The sequence below is a fragment of the Diadema antillarum genome, unplaced genomic scaffold, assembly GCF_040938485.1.
Source record: "Diadema antillarum isolate AM-2024a unplaced genomic scaffold, OU_Dant_1.0 seq00000293_RagTag, whole genome shotgun sequence".
Taxonomy (NCBI): Eukaryota; Metazoa; Echinodermata; class Echinoidea; order Diadematoida; family Diadematidae; genus Diadema; species Diadema antillarum.
The window spans coordinates 41,691-64,380 of record NW_027271319.1 but is presented as its reverse complement, the minus strand read 5'-3'; the positions used below and the strand labels follow the sequence as shown (position 1 = coordinate 64,380).

The window sequence follows — 22,690 nt, the reverse complement described above, 5'->3', positions numbered from 1 at the left end:
TTTTGAATTCGCTATTTTTTTAGGAAACAGTTCTTGAACGGTCAATATGAATAATATGCAAATGGCAAAGTGAGCATGTCATCCCCTCACAACTTGCCATATTATAGCTCGGACATAAATTTTGAAATTTCCAATTTTTCATTCAAATGCAATTAAGGCCGAGGCTCAAATCCTGATATACAATGTCTAACTGATCACTATCCTGAAGTTATTCAACCAGGAATAACATCATGTTTCAGACTTCAGTGACAGAAACATTGAATTTCCGTCATTTTTTACACACGATCAATGGAAAATTGTGAGGTTATGACATGGTCACCTCATTCATTTGCATATTCATATCCACTGTACAAAAACTGTTTTGCAGAAATTAACAAAACTTCAAAATTTCATGACTTCCTTATTTTTTATGCGATTTCAAATTTTTACCGTTGATCTAGTAAGATTTTATTTTTATTTTTAAATCAGACTAACTTATTTTTGGACTGGATTTCCCCTTTTAAACAATTACACATTAGTTCTCTTTCAGTATTCAAAGACATTTCGGTGCAGTATAGTTGACATAGCCTAAGCTGGCTCAAACAATTCCTTATGAATCTGTGTTCATCATCTTTTCTCTTTATTTAGAATTTGATATGATATGATTTATTCTTCTGTAGTAATAAAAATGTTATACAAATGAAACAATGTTACAGAAAATGAACAAAAATATAATTATAAACAATAGATACATTATATTTTACTGGTCAGATTAATAAAATAGATTATAATGGAAGGAAACCTAAAACAAAGAGCATAGCTTGTGAAGTACAGGTTACCCATAGACTAGAGACACTGATGAGAAACAATATAACAAGTCGATTGCACCAAAGATCTTCGAATGTTTCACACTTCACCACCTGGGCTGGAGAATACTTAGATCTCACTCCAGTGGCCCCAGGTGCGAGACCATGTTTCACACTTTGAACCAGGACTTGACAAATAGCCTCCCATAAACAAGGAGATAAATCAATCAATCAACATACATCATCGAATAGACGTGTCAAGTCCACGCAAATCAAGAATATGACGAGACTCGTACATATTCAGCACCGTATACTGATTCGTTGACGCTCGAATATATTGACTAGTGTTCATCCAATTCTTTACTTCTTGTCAACAACTCTGATCGAAACAATCTCAAGGGCAATTTCTTCTGCCACGTCCTCCAAGAAAAGTGAATAGGACTTTAACTAAATTCTAGGAGGGGCATGTCTAAAACTTACTGTTTTGTATTCATGATCACGGCGCAGGAAAGATGGGCACTTTTGTAGCGCCACAACAAAACCCATTTTGGAAGAGGTGGGTGTAAAGAACAAAGATAAGTGATAATATTTGTTACCTACTGGATATCACTCAAATTGTCATGGATTCCATGTCTCTCTTTGTTTTGCTTTTTGTTTGTTTTTTTAGATTTGTTTGTTTCCTTTTGGGGAAAATGTCCTGCATATGACATACCATTTCATGCAAAACATCAACGGAAACGTCTAGAACATTGCTTATTTTTGCCTAGACACATTTACTCGGCATACTGGAGCACATGAGGCTCACAATACATACTATGTAGTCCCGCATGGGAAATGCAAATGGTCACATGATGTATTCAAAAAATCCTCACGCATTTTAAAGAACTTCAAAAAATATTAAAGGATATTCCTTGAATATCTATACAGTGTACTGTCATATATTTCATGTCCACAAATAGGACAAGAGGCCATCCGAAATAAGAATTGGCACTTGCGAAGTGCAAGGATTTCTTCCTTCTACGGTAAGAAATTTTTGGAAATGAGGTGGGCTTCAAAAAAGAAAAAGGTCACTTGTGGTAGATGTGACCCTCTGCTTCCAGTGCCCTCTCTGATACCAAATGGTCTTGGACTGAGTGAAATGGGTTCCAGTAGAAGAAGGCTTTAATCCAATCAAGAGCACTGGAATGTGTGCGACGAGATGTGATGCCCTGTTAGAGACATGTCAAGCGGGTCACAAATATAAAAGTCATTAAGTCAAACCAAATCAACTCTGCTATGACATGAAGTCACAGTTTTGCAAAATGATAAAAAAAGAAGTGACACATGCCTAAAATAGCCTCTTTGCAAATCACTGCACTGGAAAGAGATGCGATGCCCTGTTTGAGATACATATGTCAAGTGGGTCAAAAATATAAAAGTCATTAAGTCAAACCAAATCAGCTCTGTCCTGTCCTGTAGTCACAGATTTGAACAAAAAAGAAAGAAAAGAAAACAAGAAGAAGCAACACATGCTTCAAATAGCCTCCTTGCAAATCACTGAAAATAAATCAAATAAATGCAAAAAATTTGAACAATTCGCCTTTCACCATTTCTTCACTGTTGTCTTCCCATTTCCCTGTTTCATTTGTCTTTAAAATGGCAGCATGGCAGCATAGCCATCGCAATTCACATGTAGAAAAAAAAAACCATCAAAACCTTAACTTGCGGCGCTACCACCTAGCTGAAACATGCCATGTACCTGGTTCCAATCCATCAAAACATCACCACATGAGCAACTGAAATTTAGCTGCAGCATAATAACAATTGTATCATCATCTCTCAAGAATAAGGTCAATAGCACTCCTCTAGTTATGGAAAATGACGCCAACTTGGATACCAATTACATCTATTCAGCTAATAAGCAACAGATTTGCAAAATATCAGTGAAAGCCGACCGGCACACAAGTTCATTTAGACATGATTTACCATGTTGTCTACAATAAGTTAACAGTATATAGTTGAGTTGTTATGACGTCTCTCACTCCAATGACAAATTCCAATTCAGTTTTGTTTCCACATGAATATTGTCCACGATGCATTGTAATGATGTCCTCTGGCAAACAAAATTGTATATCATAGAAGTCTAGTTAATATCAGAAAGTCTATAAATTGTTCAGTACCTTTATATGATACTCCAAATGATATATAATGTATACTCGGACTATTCCACATATTTCAAGGAAATGTCAACAGGAAATCAATCAGAACTTGTCTATATATTAATAATCTCTTATTCTCCGTCACGGCTATACATCAAAACTCTTCTGATATCGCTGATTATTAACAAATATGATAGGGATATAAAAAACACTTTTTCTTATAACCCTGTCTCCACAAAGCTGTCTGGCATAGACAAAGGATTTCAAGCCTACTAAATTTTTCACTTCCTTTTGTCCAAAATAGAATAGACACTAAAGATGCACTTCAAATTTGCCAGAGTATCACGCGGTAATAGTCATAAAAAACTATTCTACATATATGTGAGAGATTAAATGGATAGGAAACTATATATTGTGGAAGGTCTTGGGAAGGTCTTGCGGCAGGGGCGGTCTGTAGTTGTATTCATCAAAAATATTCATGTGTACGTTATCGGAGGCAATGTATCACAGATAACATGCTGTATAAACATTAGTAATACAGATGATTCACAAACATGAGGGACAAATTTTACAAGCATTAAGTGGAAGGTATCGCATTTTAGGTGGTCAATCAAGATACTAGTACTTCAAATGAGTATTTTTTTTACAATACATGTTGTGACATACACAGCATCTTAGGTGACTTGTTAATATTTACAAAGATTGTTCCATGCCTACCAAGGGATGTGTTGTTTTAGGGATGGTATATGAGTATTCACATTTATAAAGTGTACACTAGTACTCATCTTCGTTGTCATGTCAACAGCTCGTCATATCAACAAATATTTTCACATCTACACAAATTCTATGGAGCTTCAACAAAAGGTCAATGATCAAGATTAAGTATGATTTTCACATATACATTGTGGGACGAGATGCTTACAAGACAACTAATGAATATGCATGAAGGATGCTAAAAATAGATAAATGGGATGGTTTGTAGGAAATGTGATTAGTCAATATTCACTAACATTTTCACCATGATCCATGAATGACTTGCGTAAAAGTGATTAATCAATATTCATGAAGATTTTTTCACTACAATCAGCCAGATAAGTTGCATGAAAAGGGATTAATCAATATAAGATGTGTATTCAAGGCAGGGATACTGACAATATTCATCATCCAAAAAGATTACAGAGTAATCAAAATTTCCCAAAGAAGATATGGAAATATATAGCAAGCAGTGAGATCATATATTAATTCAAAGGAGGCGGGGCACGATTGCTGACGGACTATTGATGCATTACTATGGAAACGACACAGGTATTGATGGGGGTTTACAGTCTTGTACTTGTAACCTTCTCCAACAGCAACAGGTGCATAACAAGTGTGCCAATTGTGTGCTCCCACCAGACATCTCCACCCCCATGGGACCACTCTTGGCCTGTTCTCATGAACAAGGGCATTGTCTTTATACAGTAAAAAGCAACAAAAAAATAAAAATAAGAATACGGGGTGCACTTATTACCCCTCAAACGGGCCTGTTTTTTGCAACCACCAACCAGAGTACGAAGCAAGCACCAGTCATGCAGGCAAACCACTGTAGTGACATTAGAACTGGTAGTTCATCCCGTATATCAGATTAACATGTATTCCAACTTTTCTTTCTGTGTCTGACCATACTTTTGATGCTAATACCCTCTATGTCGACTGTACTAGATTCAATAATTCACTATCTGAAAGTGGTCAAGCTTCAATGGTGGTCCAAGTATTCATGAAGTCTGATTATTGAAAAAGGAAAGAAAAAGAAAATAGCATGAGTACTACTTCAGTTTGCTGATCAGTAATGGAATAAACAAACTCATGTCATCCATCAATCATATGCATCAAAATTACAGTCTTCTAATGACTGATACATTACTTCACTCAAGTGCCCACCAAATGTCTGAATGATAAATCTCTTAATGCCCTAACTCTGTACAATGGTGTATATCAGAACATCTGCATCTCCTCTGAACAGCAATCAGGGTGGGACACTGTGACAGACACCTTCTCTGCCTGCAAATTTGTAGACTGGTTTACTTGCGTGATCAAAATAATTTTATGCAGACCTTTATATCAATACAAATCGTCTATATAGTCAGAAAGTTTTAACCAGGGATCGCTTGATATAGTGATAAGTAATGCATGCAAACTTGAATTTCACTGATTAAAAAGACTGAAGATTGAACAGGGAGATTACATAGCCAGTCGCTCAGTCTCTCTGAGAAGAACTATGAACAAAGAAATTAAAAAAAAAAAACCGAGTAAACCAGCCTACTTGACATCAAAGGTTGTCTGAACCAATGTTATCAGAGTGAAAAAAAAAAAATACATGCAAACTTGGCACTCCATCGAACAAGTAAGGCATGACAAATGCGACACGCAGAGAGCCAGCCATGTACAATAGTTTGAGAATAGCCCGACAGCTGAGCAGAAATCCACATGTTCGATGTCACTTTGCCCAATCCATCCATCAAGCGAGGTTTGATCCTCAAATACCATGCACAGCATGGTGGTACCAAAGGTAACATATTAAACACAGAATGCCAAGGGAATACAATATACAATTCCCTTGCAACCATTGAGATATGAACGTACATCACTTTTTCTCTAGATAGTTCCAAAGAGGCACACTCATCATGTACTTTCCACCTTGCAACACACTGCTCTGTCTAAAGTAGATCATCAAGAAGCGAAATGTGGTATATCTTTCTCTTCAAATACCAATTGTCTCTTTGTTTGTTTGTTTGTTTGTTTGTTTGTTTGTTTGTTTGTTTGTTTGTTTGTTTTCTCAACAAGCTGTCTCCGTCACTGAGCAGGACTTCATTTCCTTTACTGGGTGAAGAAATAAAATGCTTGTGTTATTTTCTTCAGTTTCCTTAGACCACCTCCTGCACAAGCAGCACAACCATTAGCACAAAATGACTAGATAATTGCATCCTTCAATTTTTCAACCAACCAAAACCAAAGAGTCACTGCTGTAAGGTCATTACACTCTTGTGTGTTAGCTGCTAGTCTCTGGGTCCAGACTTCTGGACGGCAGTGAACTGTGCCTCAGTTTGTCTGATGCAATGATTTTCCCCAAGTAGCTCCTCTTTTCAGAACATGTGCCTCTCCTGTGTGTGATTGAACTTGTCAGGTTCTTGAAAGCCTTGAAAAGAATATCATCTGAGCACCCTGATCTGGGTAACTGATAAGAAACGAAAGTTTATATTTGTGAATTCCTAAGAAAAATCTTAAACTCTAGACTATACAGCACAGCCCAAAATATCTTTTGGAGTGCAGCTCAAAAACTGATGATTTGTAGACTTAGAATATGTATAATATTGCTCTTATATAGCTCTTTATTGGATTCTACAGTTTACTAACATGCACACACACATGCACACATGCAAACACACACATATTTCAATGAATTTATCACTTCTGTGGGTTTGGCACTATCACAGCTGCGCCAATTATAATGCAATGCGAAGAAGACATCACCGAATGAGTGTGAAAAGTATAGGAAAGAGTGCAACTGAAAAGGTGTACCCCTTCACACAGTGTGGAGTGCCATGAAAAATGAAACCTGCTACATGTGTACAAGTATGCTGGTATTCTGTTCACTGAGAGTAGCATTTTGCAGTATGGAGAACTCAATGGCACTTCTGCAGAGGTAATCTTGCTGGACTTTGTAATATTTGGCATCATTTTGATTTTGTGATTCTCCTCTGGGGGATTTCTCCAACGCCCTACATCAGAGCATGACTACACATCCCCTGCATGATGACGGCCTTGTGAAACAAGGGATTCCATGTTGGACCGGTGTTTCAGGATAAAGTGAAGGCAAGACAAAGAGCAAGGCAGGGCCACAATTCAGTTGGGGTGGGGCGTTTCTCCCATATTGCCACAAAGGAAAAAAAAATGAAGAGGAGAAAAATTGCCCGAGCTCTCTTCATTCTGCTTCCAGCACCGCGGCCAGGTCGGTTCGCTCGTTGTTCACGGCCCAGTCGTACAGCGCCCCCACGGTAGCCACGTTCCTCGTCTTCCACGTCTCCCACACCAGCTCCGCTGGGCTGTCTTTCTGCTGCCACAGTCTGATCTTTTCATTGTAGCCCACGAATTGCGCCAGGGCCCGCCAATCTTTGCCGTCTGGATAAAGATATCGAGAGCACGAATTGGGACTAAATGATGATACATTCATAGGAAAGCACTGAATGCTGGTATGAAAGAAACCATGGGGCTGATGGTGTCAACTTTCAATCGGACAACTACGCAATGACAAGCAGCCATATTTTACAGCAAAACTATTGCTGCCAGGGGGGTTTGAGGTTCAAAGCTTTTGTGTGAAGACATATCATCAACTTACAGGGTATGACCTCAAACCTTCATATTTCTAAGCTTTCTCCATGTTCAATCTTAACAAAACTTTCTCTATTTCATCCTATTCTATTTTGCTTTTGTTTTGGCATGAATGGCAACTTGGACAAATTGGAAAATAGGAAAATAGGTAAATAGGAAACTCCCATTGAAACAAGAGCTGGGAATGGTCAAAATTCAAGTTCTTTACTCCAAATTCAGAATGGCTAGGAGTTCTGCTACTACATGCAAATAGCATTTAAACAATCTTGAAGATAGTGTTTAAAAAAAGGTAGTCTCGCAAGTACTTTGCGTTATAGTTTTTTAATACAGTATATTTCATATATTTCGCTAGTCTAAATTTTTGCGAATTGGCAATTCGCCATGATTTCGCGAGTGGTTAAATTCACGATCGTGGAGTCGTGTACTGAAAGGGGAAATGTATATGCCGTCACATAAACATTGGGTTCAGAGTCAATATTTTCGCCTGCCTTTGATTTCGCGAATAGCACCTGACTTGCAAAATTCGTGAAAATAAAAACCTCGCAAAATATACGGCGTGTACAGTAGTGTTTATTCAACGAGGTCATGTGGAAAGAAAATTAATCTCCAACGCTTGAAGGAATTCAATACACTTGAGTCAGAAAAGCAATGCTAGAGGATGACTTATGATTCTACTCACCATCTCTCCTCACATCGAGCTCTTGAACTAGCTGATTCTTGAGGGTGAATGGGATGGCTCGTAGATAGGTCTGTCTGGCTATTGCTGGACCTTTATATTCATAAATGAAAAACAAATGTGATAACAGTCATCATCATCATCATCATCATCATCATATTCATCACCATTATTCCTCATCTCCATCATCATCAACTTCATCATAATAATCATCATCGCATTCATCATTATCCTCATCATTCATCACCACATAATCTTCATTATCATCACTATCATATTCATCACCATCACCATCATCACCATAATCACATCAACACCATTATCTATTTATCATCATCATCATCATCATCATCATCATCATTTTAGACCATCTCACAATCACTTTAATAATCTCCAAAATCTAGACGGCCATGTTCGATTTGCTAATTCCATCCAAGGAGCTAACTGAAAGCCTTTCTGCGCCAGACTCTGTGTGCACAGCTATGACATTTTTAACCTTTTTAAAGCGAACCAAAGCGAACTGAACCAAAGCGTACCATACCGAACTGCGCCAAATTTGAAGTGTTCGAAAGCTCTGTTGAGAAAGCGTACCTCATGAGTTATTTTTAGAAAGGTCACACATTTTTGTAGCAAGAATGTCATTCACCAAGCGCTCGAACTACTTACAGCTGTCCCACACAAAGAGAATGATGTCTTTGCATTATGACGTATGCGCATGATACGTGTATACAACAAACTTTTGGTACGCTTTTGGAGCACATCGGGAAATGGTCCCATTTTGGCTTGGTACAGTGCGGTACGGTACACTTTAGGAGCGTTCGAGCGCTCCTCTGGCACGGGTACAGTACAGTACGGTTCGCTTTAGTAGGAGAGTGCTCAAACGCACCCCTACACTACTGAAATGTACATTGTAAGGGTCTGACAGGACAGGGTTACACTGCTTTGTAATGCCTACCCTAATGAATTTCTAATACAAAACACATACGCATATTTGAGGCTCAGTAGTTCTCTGATTCAGATATCAAATCAACACGGAAATCAGATTAATCTAACTTAGCTTTGCAACATCCTATCCAATAATTGGTCGGGTGTTGTTGTTTTTTAATCCAATGTGATTCTGATAGCTTTCTTGATGATGACAGTGCTGTTTCAAATTGTATGTACATTACATCAGCACAAATTCTTAGCGTTCAGTGGAAACACAAACATGTTACACTTACCAGCAACACCATCCTTGAGGTGTTTGCGCAGAATAGGGTACACCTTGATCTTCCGGCATGCCTTCGCCAGGTACTCTACCTCTCTCTCCGTGATCCCGCCACGCTGGGAAGAGCGCTCCAGTTCGACAGCTGCCCAGGCATTAAAGACTCGGAACAGGCGCAGGTTGGAACCACCCAGCTCCTGGCGAGCAAAGGAAAGAGAAAAACGTTTCATCAGGTTTGGTGGTTGGTTGGCTTCAGTGTTTGTTTGTTTGTTTGTTTGTTTGTGCATGTTTTCAGTGCTCAGATGCTAAAGATGTAATTTTACACGCTCTGCCGGGTAAGACGAGTTTCGCTTTTTGTTTTTTCTGTGGAATCACGACATCAACGTACTGGAACATATGGCAAACAAAAATTAGTGTGCTTTTATTTTCACACTAGTGTCTAGGTGTGCAAAATGTGCAAAAATTTCAACAACACATTCCCCCAGACACAGGGCCTCCGCTTTACGTCCTATTTGGGGGACAGAATGTTTTGCCTCTACTAGATAGGATGGCATGATAACACACAACACAGCTCCGCAAGACTCACATGGACTGAAACCCCTGCCATTACCTGAGCCATTTGATTGCGAAGCAGACAAGCCATAGAGCGATCTCGCCGAAGTGAAGAAAGCAACAGGCGTCAGGAAACCAAAAACATTACTCATCTGAACTTTGATTAATCATCTAAACATGAAAAAGGATTCATCAAGTCCCCTCTTACAGTGACATGTGTACAAGTATTTCCTATCCCTGAACTTGTTCCATTCTAATTAATCTGCAGTATCAAAGATACAGAGGGGAGGATCTAGGAAGAGGACAGACAATATCTTGACCAATCTCCCATACCTGCCCCTTCCTGTAAGAGGGCAGAGTGAATTTCAAAAGATACATTCACATACTAGAAGAATTTTTACAATTTCATACAAACTTCACAGCAAATTGAATCTCTCACTCTGAGCAGATAGGCACTGAGGGGGGTGAGGTGGCTCAGTCGGTAGCCCAGGTTCGAACCTGGACTTCGAGTCTGGACTGGACTGGGGGGGGGGGGGGGGGGGGGGGGGCAGGCAGCCCTGGATCTGCAATGAACAAACTTGGAACTAAAGTCATGAATGTACAAACTCATGGTATTAACTTTGCTTTATCATTTCTGGTTCTAGAGTAGAAGATTTTAAATATTCCTTAATGTGGGGGGGGGGGGGGGTTGGGCCCCTAGGGGCCCCCCAAGAGGGACATGGTGCCTAGGGATGCTACCTGCTAAGTTTGGTCAAAATTCATCATGAGGTTTTCAAGAAGAAGATGAACATGTACAATTCAGGCCCCATTAGCTATTTGCCCATCTCCATCCCTCTCCTGGGTCCCAAGGGGGGGGGGGGGGGGGGGGGGGGGGGAAAGACACCCCTGATTCCGCCAATCCCATGAACAAACTTGAATCTACAGTCATTAATGTACTAACTCATAGTATTATCTAAGCCCTATCACTTCTGGTTCTGGAGAAGATTTTTAAAGATTCCTTAATTTTAGCCCCCCCCCCCCCCCCCCCCCCCCTCCAGGTGGGCCATGGTTCCCATTTGAACAACTTGAGATCCTATCCCCCTAGGGATGCTACCTACTAACTTTGGTGAAAATCAGACATGGGGATCTCAAAGTGAAGATAAAAATGTTACAATATAGGCCCCATTAGGACCCCTCCCCACCCCCCTCCCCTGGGTCCCAAGGGGGGCACCCCTGATTCCCCCATGAACAAAACTTGAAACTACAGTTATCAATGTACTAACTCAAAGTATCTATTAAGTCCTATCACTTCTGGTTCTAGAGAAGAAGATTTTTAAAGATTCCTTAATTTTAGGGGGTTTGGCCTCCCTGGGGCCCCCAGGTGGGCCATGGTGCCCATTTGAAGAAATTGAGATCCTATTCCCCTAGGGATGCTACCTGCCAAGTTTGGTGAAAATCGGTCATGGGGTTCTCAAGAAGAAGATGAAAATGTAAAAAGTTTACGCACGACAGACACCGGACGCCGGACGAAGGGCGATCGCAATAGCTCACTTGAGCCTTCGTCTCAGGTGAGCTAAAAAAACTGAATCACATAACACTTAAAGTCTGTTCTCACCTATGACAGCACAATCCCAGACTAACATTGAAAGAATATTTCATGTTTGGTATCCTACGTATAGTGCTTTAGCCCTTTTTTTAAAAAAACTTCTATCTTTTTTCTTGGTGGGAGGGCAATGTTCACAGACTACTGTGTAGTTTTACTAATCATCATGCAAACTTGGTGAATTCAGACAAGAATTACATAAATCTATGGCTGACATGGCAAATACCATGTTCTGTCTATAGATGGCCATACCTTACAATGGAATCAATGACCATATTAAGCACAAGTAATGATGTTTTTGTCTCCTTTTTAAAAAAAAATCAAACTACCCTCAAGTAAGCTGCTTTAACCCTAATCAGGTCGGGGGTGGGGGGGGGGGGGGGGGAATCCGTCCCTCAATGTTCCACACGCATACCGTTATGAAGCCACGCCCATTTTTATGATGGCATGTCACCCCAAAACGTGCACAATTTTATTATTTTGTGTACATTTCCCGTGGAACAGTGCTCTGTCCCGACACTCATAAACACCTCACTATTTACTATTCATCACCTTTGATGGACTGATTTTATGCTAAGTATTGTAGATAAGTGGTCCATGACAATTTCTATTGAAAGAAAAAAACTAAGAAAAGAATAATGCCTCTGGCACCACTTCGTGGCAGAGGCATAAAATGTATAAACAAACACAGAATACATAAGAAACTTTGAAAAACAGAATCTGCCCCTTCCGGTTTTAGCATACCCAAAAAAAGCCCGGCCTGATTAGAGTTAAATCTGTCTGGTATTTAAAAAAAAAAAAAGCGCCCCCCATACGCTCAGCCCAGCATTCCCTGGGTAAGTGGTGAAAACATGAGAACTGGGGGACATTTCACGAAGCGTTTTGTCAGACAAGTTTGTCAGACAAATTTGCCCTCAGCCAATCAGATGGAAGGATTTCAGTAGCTTATAACAGTTTGTCCGAAAAACATCTGACCAAAATGCTTCATGAAATGCCCCCCATTACTGTGCACAGACCTCTTTGAAGTGCGGCGCCACGCAGTCAGTGACCTCCCGGTTGAACATGTCAATGTCACGCTCCCTCCATAGCTGGAAGACCTCCTTGAACTGGCTGAGCTTGTCCAGGGATATCGCCGGCCCCTTGCGCACGTCGCAGGTCAGCGTCGCCAGGTTCTGGACATCATGGACAAATGTCTGCAGCGCCCTTTCCAGGTTATTCTGGGGCGTGCGGATGGGTGGTACTGGTGCTGGTGCTGCTCTCAAAAGTGACATGTAGGAGATACAAGGGGTAAGTGCATCATCGACAATTGTGACCGTGCATCACAAAACGAACAAAAAGTCGCACCCCTTGATTTTACATGAGGACTCAAAGAAGGTGAAATGGGTCAACCGAGTCAATCTTGAGTTTTTCATATTTTCTGAAAGAGCTATCCTTCTTCTACATTTTTCCTTAGTTTGGGATCACAAAATAATGGGAAAGTGTGTTTTCAGCAGTTTTTCTACAACTCTCTTTTTTTTTTTTTTTTGGAGGGGGGGGGGGGAGAAAAGAATGATCAGGTATGTCTTAAGAGTCCCCCTTTACATTTCTTGAAATTCTTCACACAATCTCCACTTTCAAGTCTAATAACTTTTGAAAGGATAACTCTACTGCTTTGAAACTTGGCATTAATCATGGACAGAATGTGTTGATAAAACATGCTCAATTTCAGCATAATCTGATAATCTCTTCATTGTTGTTGCTCCGGTGGTTTTACATTGTGTGTTTTGTCCCTTTCACTGCACAGCTAGCACGGCTTGGTAAAGATTAAGCGTTTGAATAGACCCTGTACTTCAGAGCCTCTTTTCTCAAATCACACTTTTCCAGAGTGTGTGCTTTCTTTTTACTACAGTAAACCTCGGATAAGTCGACGTCGAGTGAGTCGAAAATCACTTAACTCGAAGCAAAATAAAAAGTCCTGATTTTGCCCTATGTATTTTCTCTAAGAAATATTTGGATGAGCCGAAGTACGAGAGTCGAATTTCGGCTGTGTCGAAGTAAAACATTCAGTCCCTTTTGTACAAAATACACGTAGTTTACATCACTTGAGCCGAAGAAGATTTGTCTGGCATTCTCATTACATTTTGAGGAGAACAAAAAAATCGGCATGTCGCAGAACCCCGTCCCTGGCCTGCTGCAGGAAAGCATGCACACTCACCGTATCGCTCTGTACGCATGTCGAATACATACACATGTATACATGTATACACACAGCACATCGATCGATATACTTTATCCATACACACAGCACATCCATACTTTATCCATGTCAAGCCAGAACTCCTTGGTCAACCAATCGCTGCTTTAATATTTTAGTGACAGGCCAAGTGGGCGGAGCTTGTTTGTGCGTGCCCGGCTGGCTGTATACTTTTGTTCAATGGAGGTGGGATGGGCCTGGGAGAGTGTTTGTCTCAGGGTAGGTTGACAGAGATGGCTACCTATGTTGCACCATAGACATAGCACATGCACATTGCCACATTAGCGCAAACATTCTCAGAACTACGTTTAACTACTAGTATTGATACAAATTCCATGTTCAATTTAGAACAAAATAAGAACATTATCTTCAAGAACAGACAAATTTGAATGCAAACACACACACGCACGCACGCACACACACACACATACATGCATGCAAATGTACTATAATACATGTACATAACTGTGAGTCGAAAAAAAAAAATCGACTCTCGCGAGAGTCGAATTTCACTTAAGTCGACGCATTTTTGTCAGTCCCGAGAGCTTCGACTCATGCGAGGTTTACTGTATTTAGATATGTTAGGGGAGTCCATTTGAATTAAGCTTTACATCATTTTCAAGCTTAGAATCTGCTCTTTCAGAATCTGTCCTTAACTAAAGATTCATGTCTCGCGACTGTGTTGCTTTTGTGATGCAGGGTCACAAATTCTAGAACAATCTCTTGTTCCTCGTTGACACACATAGTACGAAATCTAAATTGAGATCACATGCTGGAACTTGGGCACACGTGTCACTTGATGTTTAAAGAGTTCCTCAAACTACCGCTTTCAATCAGCAAAGTTTCCATGGAAGAAATTTGGTGTTGAGGCTGAGAAGTAAATGCAGTTGTGGACTTACCTGCAACTCGCTGTGAATTTGACGATGAACCTACACAAGAGGAAAAAGACAACATAACAGGTTATTCATTTCATGCTGAATGACAATTTTCTTTGTTTTGTTTTTCCAGTGGAGATCTTCATGACAATTACAGAAAGGCAGTATGTTAATTTCATAGACTTACTTTCAATGTATAACACATGAATTCGCTAGTTGTTGTCTTTTTTCATAGGGCATAGCAAAAGATCTCCTTCTATTTGAGCCCTGTATTGTTAATTTATAATTGTTTGTTTCAAATACAGAATTTTCAAAAGCATCTAATAAGTTACTGAATATCAAATACGATTCTCATGGTTTGACAACATATTTTAGAATAGACTTAGATTGAATTTCCTGTTTGTCTTTCAAATCATTAATTACCTCCGCTGAGGGAGGAGGATATGTTTTCATTACCGTTGGTTTGTTAGTTAGTTTGTCCATGCGCAACATACCTAACTTAAAGTTGTGCACGGATTTGGATGAAACTTACAGAAAAGGTTTAGAATGACACAAGGAACAGATAATTAAATCTATGTAGTGATCCGGAAATTTTTACAGATTTTATGAAGGATTCTCAATAATTTGGCAGGTAGAGTCACTTGGGAGTTTAAGCTGCACATTTTTTAGGTTTTCATACGCACACTACAGTGCGTGCTCTAGTTTCTGCTAGGGTGAGGTGCGCCGCGCAGCTTAGAGTTTATGACGTAACAAAGGTTTCCACATTAGGAAATCAGGCGATTTTTCAGCATGCATACATATGGGTGGAAATCACTGATCTCTATAGAAGAGCAAGATCATCGGTGGAAAGTAGCTACTTGGCGGAGGTCTGCGCTCTCAGAGTGCCTTTCTAGTTACTTTGCAAACTTCTTTCTGATTATAAGCAAGCCTAACCCGTTGAAGACTAGTACTGCCTATATTCAGGCAGTTGTCTATGGAAAATGGATACTGTATTTGCTGAATATTTTGCAAGGTTTTTATTTTCGTGAATTTCGCCAATCAGGTGCTATTCATCATTTTAAACAAACAAAAATACTAACTCCAATTCCGACATGAATGTGACATGCATGCCCGTATTTCTCTGTTTGTACTCAATAATCATGAATTTCATCACTCGCGATTTTGTCGGGAAGTCCTGATCGCGAAAATTTAGACTTGCTACAAAGTATATAGTGTATACAGTCCAATATGCAGTGAAAATCAGAGTTGCCAATTCAGTAATGTGAAGAGGAAAACTTCTGCAGCAAAATTCCCCCAACACTTAAATGGGCAACACAAGTTTGCTTGTTTGTTATGCCCCTTAGCAGAGGGGACGGTATGATTACACACAACACTGCTCAGCTAGGAGCCTCAAGTTGGTAATTCAATCCATGTCAAATGGATTTGGAGGCAGACAAAACAACTGAGAAAAATCACCACCCTATCATTATTGTGCAGATTTGACAAACAATACAAGATATTAGCTGGATTCACACGTACAAAATAGCGGGATGAGGATCGCGCTCCATATCTTGAGAGATTTTTTGCAACCGTTTGTGCGCTCCAAATTAGCGGGAGAGCGATCGTGCTTTGAATCTAGTTTTTTTCAACCATTCACATGTACAGAATTATCCCTCTAATTGCTGATCGAGATAAGGGCTTTTTACACTTGTAAATTTTTACTTAGCCCTGGACCAACGATGGGGCTAAGGGGGGGCCTTAGCCCCACCGTTGGTACGGGATTATCCTTAGCCCACTTTCTGTTTACACTCGTTTTTGCCAAAGTGGGCTAGCCCCACCGATAGTACGGTACTATCTGGCCCTGCAAAATAGCAGGGGTTAGCACCGCAATTGCGGTGCCAAGCAAGTGAGTGTAAACAAAACGAAAAAATAATCCTGGGCTAAGTGACGGAGACGAAGTCCGACCCTCACTGACCAATCAGAAACGAGGTAATCAAGTGCTGCCGGTGCGTGCGTGTACGTGTACAGTACACAGCGTAATTATGAATATTCATGTGGTTTGGAAAGTCCGGGGCTAAGAAATACGAGTGTAAAAAGGTCAATTTTCTCCTTAGCCCCGGACAAGAGATAGTACGGGACTAATTGGCGAGTGTAAAAAGCTGAAAAAATTGGTACGGGACTAACGATAGTCCTGGGTCAGAGAAAGTCCGGGGTTAAGAAACACAAGTGTAAAAAGCCCTATAATGGCCAAACCTGCAAACTGGGTCACACAGCGCTCGACTGTCTGCCCTTCTCTTCTTCTTCTTCTTCTTCTTCTTCTTCTTCTTCTTCTTCTTCTTCCGTGTAGTACAGTCCACAAAATGTGTATCAGCGTACTAGTGTGTGGGCAGGTGTGGTGCAGGCATATACAGTGTCATTATGCCCATTGTTATCTGCGCATCAGTAGTGTGGTTCGCGCGCTGTTGTTGTAGTGCGCCAAAGAGGTTAAGGACTTCTTCACAGAGACCTCGCTGTTGTGATGTGCGCATTGTATGATGGGATATAAAAACTCGAGATTCTAAACCCAACCGTTCACACGTACCAGCACAGGGCGGATTAGCCCGATAATTGAGGAATTAGCGCAAGATTTCTTGGGATTAGCATCGTGATGCTGATCGCACTAATTTTCGGGGTTTTTGTGTCCACACATGCAAAAAACTCAAGATACCGATCACGATGCAAATCTTGAGATTTATATCCCGCTTATTGGTGTACGTGTGAACCCCCCTATTGAGTGCTTGCCTGTGCCTGTGTGTTGAGGAGTCACAACTCATGCAAGCAAAAGATCCCTATGAGAATAGGGAATAGAAGCAGGGAATAGGGCAAGGAGGGTTAGAAAAGATGGGATGGGAGGAGGTGGGGTGGGGGATTGGACCACTTACCCCTGCCCTGATCTGATACCAACACCAGGTCGAGGCCAAAATGTTCACAGAAGAGTTCGGCTTGCCTCCTCAGCCCTCTACTTATCAGCGCCCCTATTAGGCGTGGCAGCAGCTCGTTATGGGGCAGCTTCAACAGGGCTGCCATGATGCCTTCCACTCTCATCTCGCGCAGGTTTAGCTGGTGCTTGTTCCGGAGGTCCTCCACTTGCACAAATGACAGGCCAAGGTCCATCAACAATGCACTGATGTCGCTGGTTGAGATGTGGTCCGCGAGGAAGTTTCCGCAGTCCGCAGGGACCAGTACCTAACACGGAGATCAGAAACAATACAGGGCAATGTTACATGCGTGAGGGTATAACATGGTATAATTTCAGTCAAACCTGCCTTAGCGGCCACCTGTCTTTAGCGGCACTGCAAAATTCCCCCCCCCCCCCCCCCCCCCGAGAGAAAAGCCCAGTTAAAGACCCTGTGTATAGCGGTCACCTCTCTAACGCGCCCAGCAGCCACAAATTTTGTTTCCCGCGGGAGATATTAACCTGTCTATAGCGGCCAAAAACCCAATGAAGCCGTAGCCAGGCCAATAATTCAGCGTATTTTTCTGTTTGGTAGCCGTGCAAGCAACATTCAGTGATTGCCACCGCTGCATTCATCCCTCATTCAGTCATAATAATGCATGATTCTTCACGACAATAAACATGCTACTGTGCAACAATTTCATAAACACCGGCATGGTTAAATGCATGAAACACACGGTGTATGCATACGTACACACATACACTGTACATGTACATGTAAGGATACAACGATGAAACATGTACATGTAAGCAATGCACACAAAGTTGGATTACCTGTCTATGGCGGCCACCTGTCTATAACGGCCACTTTTTCCGTCTCCCTTGGGTGGCCGCTATAGACAGGTTTGACTGTAGCTCATTCATTTGCATATATATCCATATCCACTGTACAAGAACTGTTTTGCAGAAAATAGCAAAACTTCAAAATGTCATAACTTCCGTATTTTTCATCCGATTTCATTCAAATTTTTACCATTGAACTCGTAAGATTTAACTCTTTTTTATCAGACTAACTTATATTTGGACTGGATTTCCCCTTTAATTCAATCAAAGAAAACATCTTGTTCAATATCAATCATGTGAAAATAATGACTACAATAATGCTGAATGATAGTTAAATTATCAAAACTCAGAGTAAGATAGTACAATGTTGGAGGTATATAGTAACTTTACTTATCACAGTGACTAAACATGATCCCCATTTGGATATGGTCAATTACATTAACCCATTGAGGACGGGTTATTTTTGCTACAACACGCATTTCCCATAGACACTTGTCCGAGTATACTCGGGACTCGTCCTCAACGGATTAAGTATTTCCATGTATATTTGAAGTATTCACTAGAACACGAAGGCATGACTCCACTCTACAATCTTCCCCAATGTCTGACTTCAATAAACTAAGCACTTAGATAGTGTATTATGGGTATAGTCATTTCACTTACCTCAGTGATCTAACATGAACTTCATTCGGATCTTTTAATTTTACATTACATATTTTCATATACAGTACTGTTAAAAATTTGACATTTTCATGGAATATTTTTTTCCACGTATTGCGCCGACTTTTGGAAAGCACAAATTTGGAAGAAAAAAAAATTGAAAATATCTTTACAATTTTTCAGCACATTTTGAATGGGTTGACAATTGCGCAGTGCAAATCTAAGAACCCCCAAGTACTTTTTTGAGCTCCACTGCCCAAAACATTTATCTCGCAAAAATACTGACGTTTACGGCATTTGAAGCATTCACTAGAACACGAAGGAATAAACTCCACTTTGCAACCCACCTTGATGTCTGACTGCCCGTGATTTCGTCCTCCACCTCTCCCTCCAGTTCCTCCACCTCTCGCCCCTCCTCCTGCACCTCCTCCTCCTCTGCTAGCCCTTCCTCCCGACCCTGTCCTCCCGCGTCCTGTCTCCTCCTGCAGCAGCCTGCTGGTCTCACTCCACTCCCCCTCACCCCCTCCTTCCAGCTTCTCCTTGTGCAACTGGATCATCGGCTTGTCCACCACGGCGTGTCCGACTGAGTCCGTCTGTTTTGCCATCCCGCTGGAGTCTCCGCCTCCCCGGGCGCCGTTGCCATTGCCATGGCCGTGGCCCTGTCGGAGGCTGTTGCTACTGTTGGCGTTGCCCATCGACTCTGTCTGCATCGGCTTTGCGAGCTTCTCATTCCCCGCTCCTTGTTTACCTAGCAAATCTCCTTAAAACACGGAAAACGGAAAATGATTTCATATTGGAAACCATGAAACAAAAGTAAAATGAACTACATGAAGCAAAGTTGGCATAATGCAAAAGAAGTACAGAACAAAAGCAATCATCTTTAAAATGGCATCTTAACAGGGAGCTTTAGATTTCCATGACGTGGACATTCAGAAGAAGAAAAAAAAAAAACCTGCTCTGTGCATGCGCACATGTTCTTATTAAAACTGACCTCGGGTCATCTTAGCTTAAATGGTCGGTTCTGGGCTATTTTTGCATCTGCTTACAAAATTCACACTGCAGAGAGCTACTTGATGCAATGATCCTATGGGGGTGCCATTTTACTTTGCATACGCAGTGTCCTCGGGTAATCTAAAGCTACTTTGCAACACAACGCAGGGAGAGAGGAGAACAGCCAGCACAATCATCGTCTTAAATGTCCTCGTCACAAATCTAAGCTCCCTACTGATACCATACAACTATCATTTAACATATGTGTGCCTGCTGTGATGATATTAATTACATCATCTTTTTCATCATCTTCTGGGATGTGTGTACTCTATTCCTTCTGTTAAATTCAATTATCAATTCTCTCCTATTAAATAGATGAAAATTCAGGATTTGATGTCAGTGATAGCAAACTTGGAATGACTGACCAATAGCCTTCTAAAGAGTTCATTGGCCTATCCAGTAATGGCCTTGGCCTATCATAACAATTCATATGATCAAATATTTTAAACAAATAATGTCAGCATCAAAAGATAAAAATGAGTACTGTTTAAAAGAGTGCCAGATGACATCTGCGGCATCTAAAACAAAACACAAAATATATTGAATATTTGCTGGATTATCATTTGTATTTTAAATTCATGCTGATACACATACAGGCATTCATATTTCCTAGAGGCTGAAAGAGGCATAATTCAAGGAGGATAAGTACAACATGTAGCATCTCACTTTGATAACACATGATGTATAGGATTCATGGGTTGAAAGATATTGAATCACATTACAGGGTGACTTTCTCCTTTTCCATAATGGATGCGTGTATGATATGAAGCAGGATGAGACACGTTGACAAAGCCATGAGGCTTGTGCTACAATACCCCCTTAGAGTACAAGAGTACACACCATATTCATAATGGCTTGCATAATGGAGTGAAATAAGATGAAGAGAATGTCACTGTTTCAGCAAAAACAAGTCTAAAATAGGAAGGCTATGGAATTCAAAGTTGAACACATGTCTTCATGACACAGTGTTATACATTAAACTGAAGCAGCACAGCGGTGAGATGGCAAAACAGTTTATCTACATGCAACCTCTTTTCCAGTAAATCAAGTTTAAAGTTTTGAAAAGGTATAGCTCTTTTTCTGCTTTTGTTTAATACTTCATATCTTTAATACCCTAAAAGGAGCAACAGCATCAACAATCTATTGAATGCAAACTCATTTTACTAGACCCCCTACTTTTAAAAATGTGCACAAATGAAAACATACGTTGTTTATCGCATCAACCGACTTAGCAAAATACCGTAATGTAAGTCTCGTCAATGGCACGCGTACATCATTCTGCACACGGTTCTGCGGTCCACATGTGGTGCGCAGCCTTTACTGTATTTCATGTAATGGCAAAACAGCGCATTTCATGTGGGGTCGTCCCACTAGACCGACACCCATGAGTCATACAGCCCACGAGTTCGATATTGAAAACAGGTCCATGAGTTATAGAGCTCACAAGTCATACAGCCCATGAGTTCGACACTAGGCAAATAAAGCCCATGAGTTCGACACTAGGTAAAAACAGCCCACGAGTTTGACAGATACAACACGGGGCTTAATGTGTCGGTCTCGTGGGCCTTGTTAGGTTAGTGTCGAACAAATGGGCTGACTCGTGAGCTGTATGACTCATGGGCTGTATGACTTGTGAGCTGTATGACTCGTGTGTGTAGGTCTCGTGACGTGCACCCTTTCATGTAGCTCACCTGTAGATACAGCTGTACATTGTTTTTCCAAGTTCATGTATGATGCGTGTTGATGAGAGGCAAGGGTATTACCGCTCACATTGTTTTACCAACAAAATTATAACAATTCCCACTGGGAGGGGGCGTCATATCTCAGTAACCGACTGCTTACTGATTTCAAGATTTGTTTCAGAGTTAGATTACACTAAAACAAACTGAAATATGTGACAAATGAATTTTTGACATACATTGCTTTGCCATCTCAAGTCTGAGCAATTAAACACAAAAATACATCACTTTTGATGGGCATTAAAGGAAACCAAAACCCAAAGATAAATGTGGATTGAGTGAAAGCAGTAATATTGGTAGAACACATCAGCGAAAGTTTGAGGAAAAGCAGACAATCGATGCAAAAGTTTTTAAAGTTTTGGTGTTGGAACGACTGGATAGGGAGACTACTTGAGTTCATGACATTATGTGTGGCCAACAATATAAAGAATATATAAAGAAAATTCAAAATGCTTTCACTCTTCTAGCGTAATGTAAGAGCACTTGACTAACCGCTTTCAGAAAGCAGAGGGAATAATTACTACCCATTACATGTCAGTATCAAGTTGATGTAAAGTGCAATTTTCTTGAAAAACTAATTCTTGTGGAATTCTATTTATATTTTCCCATTTATAATTGTTGTCCACACATGACGTCATGAACTCTATCTAGTAGTCTCCTTATCAAGTGATTACTACACCAAAACTTAAAAAATTAATAACTTTTACATCGATCGTCCGATTTTCCTCAAACTTTCACTAATACGTTCCACTAATGTTGCTGCTTTCACTCAATCCACATTGCTCTTTGGGTTTTGGTTTCCTTTAAAATCCCTTGCTCTAGTATTTTGTACATTGTACATCTCTTTAGATCCTGCTACAGTTCATATCAAAACACAGGCTTACCTCCTGGCCGTTCAGGCATCCTTCTTGTGTCACCAGACGCTGCATGTTTATCTGGATTCATTGCCCCTATGTCGTTCTGCTCACGTGCCAGTACGGCCACACGCTCTCGCAGCCGGTCAATTTCTGCCCTCAGCTCGCCGTTCTCGTGCAGAACTTCGTGGACTATTTCCAGGAGTGTGTCTATCCC

At 40.7% G+C, this 22,690-nt stretch overlaps 1 protein-coding gene across 1 annotated transcript; it reads right to left on the bottom strand.

Annotated features, from left to right (window-relative positions):
• Positions 1 to 6,884: 6,884 nt before the first annotated feature.
• LOC139730132 (uncharacterized) lies at positions 6,885 to 19,582 on the bottom strand. The gene is made up of 7 exons (XM_071641034.1): positions 19,178 to 19,582; positions 17,314 to 17,617; positions 14,438 to 14,467; positions 12,322 to 12,557; positions 9,188 to 9,368; positions 7,971 to 8,060; positions 6,885 to 7,081 (listed from the first exon to the last, which is right to left on the bottom strand). Exons 1-7 carry the CDS (start codon positions 19,538 to 19,540, stop codon positions 6,885 to 6,887), a joined length of 1,401 nt encoding a protein of 466 aa, XP_071497135.1. The 5' UTR covers positions 19,541 to 19,582.
• Positions 19,583 to 22,690: the final 3,108 nt, after the last annotated feature.

Bases quoted from the DNA above. Each gene is read 5' to 3' on its own strand.
- LOC139730132 (XM_071641034.1), bottom strand. From the start codon at position 19,540: ATGCAGACAGAGTCGATGGGCAACGCCAACAGTAGCAACAGCCTCCGA. The intron at 17,618-19,177 runs GTGGGTTGCAAA...TCTCCGTGTTAG, and splicing joins ACGGGCAGTCAGACATCAAG to GTACTGGTCCCTGCGGACTG. The intron at 7,082-7,970 runs GTGAGTAGAATC...ATCTTTATCCAG, and splicing joins GCTCGATGTGAGGAGAGATG to ACGGCAAAGATTGGCGGGCC.